Source organism: Pteropus alecto, unplaced genomic scaffold, assembly GCF_000325575.1.
Source record: "Pteropus alecto unplaced genomic scaffold, ASM32557v1 scaffold210, whole genome shotgun sequence".
Lineage (NCBI taxonomy): Eukaryota > Metazoa > Chordata > Mammalia > Chiroptera > Pteropodidae > Pteropus > Pteropus alecto.
The window spans coordinates 269435-275053 of record NW_006431288.1 but is presented as its reverse complement, the minus strand read 5'-3'; the positions used below and the strand labels follow the sequence as shown (position 1 = coordinate 275053).

At 41.4% G+C, this 5619-nt stretch overlaps 1 protein-coding gene across 4 annotated transcripts in view; it reads right to left on the bottom strand.

Moving 5' to 3' along the window:
* Window positions 1-5619, bottom strand: part of APLP2 (amyloid beta precursor like protein 2) — a 35531-nt gene that overhangs the window by 6345 nt on the left and 23567 nt on the right. For all 4 annotated transcript variants that reach the window (XM_006905783.3, XM_006905784.3, XM_025039579.1 and 1 more), the window contains 2 exons: window positions 5139-5238; window positions 3453-3605 (listed from right to left, as the gene is read on the bottom strand). In XM_006905783.3, the coding sequence (XP_006905845.1) occupies window positions 3453-3605; window positions 5139-5238 (253 nt within the window). The remainder of the gene's footprint in view (window positions 1-3452; window positions 3606-5138; window positions 5239-5619) is intronic.

Below are 5619 nucleotides of genomic sequence, written 5' to 3'. Positions count from 1 at the left end.
TCTAAGGTGACCACCTGCAAGTGAGTAACATTCAAACATGAATGAATATATATGCAAAGTGCTGCTGTTCCTGTGCTTGCCCCAAAGGCAGTTGATGACACCAGGCCAAGCACAGCAAAGCTTTCCAGCTCACAACTAGACTTGTTCTTGACGGAGCAATTCATAACTACTGCAGTTGAATGTGCAGGCCAGCTAACGCAGTAACTCATTAGAATACAGCCAAAAATGACACAATTTTTTTTTTCTAAGGCTTTCATTTTAAAGAATAATTTCACAACTTGATTCTAGGGTAAGTTAAACCAGGGCTAGCATTTGTAGTCTCAAAATGCCAATGAAATTACACTTTATTTGAGAAAGAGGAATGGTGCTCACTAGGAAGCTCATGCTCAGGCCTAATTGACTGTAATTCTGAGCTCCGTCCATTACTTCTTCTCAGGATCTCCTCAAAATTTTAAAGGTCATAAAGGAAAGATTATAGTTGAAAAATAATGTACCACTGAAACAACTAATTTAAAGTCCTACTACTAGCACAGGCTACTTGAATACTTTTTGGTGATATAATGCACACATTTCTTCAACACTGACCAAAAACACTTTGGTTTCATAAAATGCATAAACAAACTACTTTAAGAGACCAAAAATTAATGTTTGAATTATTCTAACTAATAACAGTTGATGTATGAGGGCAAAATTCAGTTAACCTTCTAGAAAATTCGCCTTGCTCTGAAAACATTTTAAGCTTGACCTATAAACATCTTAAGACGTGCTATTCAAAGGAATGTTAACAATGATGAAGAGGCATATCCCAGTAGAATACAGTAAGCTTTCACATATAAGCAATTTTTAGAAGATTTAAATCACGCTCATGTTCTGAGAGCAAGCTGTGGAACAAACGACCACTACATTTTTAGTCAGGGAATACCACTTGGTCTATCCATAATCCATCTGCCAAAGCCAAAAGAGCAGGCTCATAGCACACACACACTAATAATATAAAACACTGCAACCAACTCACTGTCTCTAGTGATTGTGGACTAACCAACCACCCGGGGAAATTCAACAGCCAACACTGGCATTTTATGTAACAGAAACAGCATGGGCTTTGAAGACAGACTGAACTGGGTTTAAATTCTAGTTCCTCTGCTTCTTAAACTTATGACTTTAAGTGAGTCCTGTAATCTCTTTAGGCTTCTTCAATTGTCTAATCTATAAAAGAGCTAAAAATCCTACCTACAGTGTGTTCAGTGGATTAAATGAGACCAAGTATGCAAAACAAAGCATTCAGCATAGTGCTTACATGATGTTAACTTTTTCTGAAAACTGGAGATTCACTACAGGAAGAGTTTACTTGTCTCCACCTGTTTCATCCATCAGCTTCTAATGTTTTGATTAATGTAATTCAGGGGACATGAGACAATTGGCAACATACAGTTGGGCATAGACAAAGGGCAAGGGACAGCTAAAAAGGGAAAAGATGTAAGTGGGAACAGCAGAGAAAAAAAAAGAGGTAAAAGAAAATGACTCTCCACCTGACCATAAATTAAGCATATTAAATGTTTACATACTAGCAATTTGCAACCAACCTGTTTAAACTGGATATACTTTAAAAAGTCTACACAGATTAGAAGAATTTATGAAAAATCTATTTTAGTTACTCTGGTATTCTCTGGACATCCAAAAAGTAAGTGTAACCAATACCACTGACACTGGATAGGGCTGGAGATAGGACTACTCTGGCTCCACACACAGCCATGTCTGAGAAATGAGGCAGAAAAAATCGATGATGTTATGAAACGGAACATGAGACTTCAGACACACTGGGGAAGTGACAGGCATGATGGGTCTTAAAGGAAACATCTCTGACAAACCAACCTTTTTTCATTGGGTGGTACAACTCCGGCTGGGTGTCTAGCAGAAAGGAAAACAATAAAAACAAAAATAGCAGAAAAGGAGATTAAGAAAGAAAATGGCTTCTTTCAAATTCCCTATCTTAGAACTCCTCCATAATGTGAACAAAAAGTATTCTTCCTTAAAAACCATGCCTGAAATATCCCATAAACAAACCAGCAGTAAGAGCTATAGCAAATGACTGGAAGGTAGGAGAGAAAGAAGTAGGTCTGTCATAGGTCTTTTGGGGGAAATTTTGTGAAATTCTCCAATTATTTAACTTAGCCCATAAAGTTCTTTTTCTTAGAAAATAACAAAACCAGAAGTTAGTATCAATTGTGGTTTTCTAAAAGAGACAAGTCCTAGTTCAGAGATGTCCAGATGCCCCCATCCCAAATAAGTAGTGTAAGCATGGCCACTGTACAGTCTCCATGGATGTCTGGGGTTTGTAAGAGCAGATTTTAGGAACGCAGTGGTGACTATTTATCCAGCTCCTTTCTCAGATTCTATTATATTATTGGAAGATCAAGTGTACTGAATTGGTATCTGAGATAACTCGTTTAGAAGGCATTTAAGGTCTGAAGGCTAAGCTGGATGGCCCCTCCACCCCACTTGGTGCCTTCTTCAAGGCCTCTGTCCGCAACAACTCTATCTGGTCAGAGGTGAGTGACTACCTAGGACTGTAGGACTAAATCAGCTTGGGTTCAAATCCTTACTCTCCACCTACAAGTTACACAACCCTGAGCAGACACTTTACCCCTTTAAACCTTGGAACCTGCAAATGGGGACATTCCAGTAGAGTTATTTGAGGATTAAATAAGAACATCCACAAACGATGCTTGGCTAAAGTTGGCATTTGATAAAGACTATAGCTCTGGCCACTATTTTTATCATACCACCATCAGCAGCAACAGCAGCAGACAAATAAATAGAATCTGATTCCACAGCCTGGTCTCGGGGCACCAGTCTCAGCAGCTTGTTTGTTTCTGGTGCAGACCCACAGCTTTTAGAGATCCCTTTAGAAATCAAGAACCAGCATGGGAATAGAAGAAAGCATTCCTGACTGGAAGGAGAGGGACATAGCTTCTTATTTCCACCTAACACCAGAGGTGTCGCACTGAGCAAATCACGTCACCTCTATATAGAGCCTCTCCCTTACCTACCACCTGAGATTGTTATGAAAAGACAGTGACATAATAACAAGAATGTGCTATTTAAACTGTAAAGTGACTTCCACATGTAAGGCATTACACACACTGGAGGCAGCTGACAGGACCAGGGAAAACAGTGGTCTTTGAGCAAACCATCTATAAAATAGTTGGGAGAAATAATATTAACCTTGTGGTGGTACTGAAACCAACTATTTGAAAACACCCAGCATGGTGCCTGCACATAGTAGGTGATCAATGAACCGAGTCTCTCTTTCTCTGTCCAACTCTCACCAGGAACAGAGCCTCCCCAATACAATCCCAGTTCAAAACTCTGACTTCAGTTTTCTAACTGCATTCTTCTCCCCCTTGCCCTCATCCCCACCACCAAGAAGTTGTGCTGTCAATCATACGAACCTTCATTCTCAGATAAGGACGGGAAGGAATGGAAGGGGTGGAATGGCGGGATCTCATCACTCTCTTCAGAGCTCACCCGGACGTCCACGGGGGTCTCTGCGATAGAGGAAGTGAACTGGTCCATGTCTGCACGCTGTTCTTGAAGTAGCTCATCTGATAAAGACAGACACGGCAGGGAACCAGGTTTTCAAAAGGACCTAGTTTCTAGGCACATGAACAACAGTCTGAACAGGCTGATTCATGTCATTATAGAATGAGAGCTCTGCCGAGAAGAGCATCTTACCAGCTCACAACACAGTCAGTGACTCCTGTCCAATTACCCAAAATACCTTCACCAATTCTGTGGCACTGCAGAACTCCAGCACTGAGAACCCCCAGACTCCATCCTGGGAACTCCCTTTCTCTAACGCTTCACTCTGTTTAAATAATTTCATCTAATGGCACGCAGTTTTAAATACCACCCATACACCACGACTCTCAAATCTATACCTTGTACCCACTGCCTCATCAATCTACTAGCCTACCTTACACCTCCACTTCACTTTCAATAGCAATTTCTACTTAACATGTGTCAAGCTTCATTCACATCAATAAAATCTGGCACCACCATCCACCCAATTGCTCACAATGAAACTGAGCATTATCTTTGATGCTTCTCTTTCTCTTACTCTCCTGGCCAACCCACAGCACACACACCTCATTCACCTCCCTCCGGACAGCACCCTGAGGACCATCCACACCTCTTATCTCCCCCATTCCATCTTAGTGTGTGCAGCCACCATCTTCCTCCTGGGTTTTTACACTACTTCCTGGGTGTTTTCCAATCTCCAAATAACAGCCAATTAGTATTTTTTTTCAAATTCATGTTCTTTTTAAAAGCATAATCCAGATCTAGTCACTCGCTAGTTTAAGAGCCTCTAACAGCTTTCCATTATCCTGGAATAAAATACAAATTCCTTAATTTTGCTAAAATCTCTTAACAAATTGTCCTCTGCCCACTTCTTTGGCCTCATTCATCTTTATGTTCTAGCCTCCCTGTGCCCGTGACTGATTTAAACCCCAGGCCTCTGCAGCAGTCACTGCCTGTGCTAACAATGTTTTTTCCCTTTGTGGTCCCAGAGTATTGTCCTGACCGCCCCGCCCCTCTCAACCATCCTACCCTAGTTTTACCTCCCTACAAAGCTCTCATCCCCTTGTGATATTTGTTTTCCTGTTCGTTTCTCTCCTACTAGAACATTAGCTCCAGGAAATATTTTCTGCCGGTGTACAATTTTACTCTGTGACACAGGACAGCCACAATAAATATCTGTCAAATAAATAAAGAAGACAGAGACCAGAAGAGGGAGAGGAAGTGAGAATGTATGTAAAATAAGTGCCTTGAACTACATCAGCAATCATGGAAGGGAGGGTAACAGGAGACTCCCCCAGTCCCTTGCAATTTCACACCTAGACTTTTCTTGCAGTAACAGAGTGAAGGTCAATGAAACTCAAGGCTCTGTGGCTCACAGCCAGTACTTGGCCTTGCCATACAAGCTCCAGTGAATTTCAGGCTTCTGAAACCAGGGCATGCTAATGCCCAGCTTCATGGCCTTGCAGGTCCTATTTCTCGAGTCTTGCACAGCCATCACTCCCAAGCCTTAGCAAACAGTCCCACCTGGCCGCAATACAGACACAGTCAGCACCCACCAATTTCCTCTTGGATTTCTTGGGCTACATAAGGTACTTTGTAGAGCAGAGAGAGGCTTTGGTTCCTCCTTTCTTCGATCACGTGGAGATGTGTCATCACCTGAAAGTACAACATGGCAGAGAAGCCTTGTCACCAAAACATCCAGGCCAGGAGGGACATCCACACACACTTCTGCAAAGGCCAGCTGAGCAGGTATATTCTCTATAACGTCTAGTAAAGCTGCTGGTCAGAGGGAATGTATTAACCTCCACACCATATTTCCTGACCACTGAGGCATAAGAATGTGTTCAGACCATGTAATACCCCTTTGTGATCTGAAAATTTATCCACAGAGAATATTTCAAGTTAAAAGAAAATTTAAAAAATTTCCAAGCCAGTAATTAATTTTTCGCCTGAGAACTTACTAGCTGTACTGAATGAGTTAAAAGGAACCCTCATTTGTACAATGAAAGGGATTCAATAGGTTTTTCTAAGTAAAAA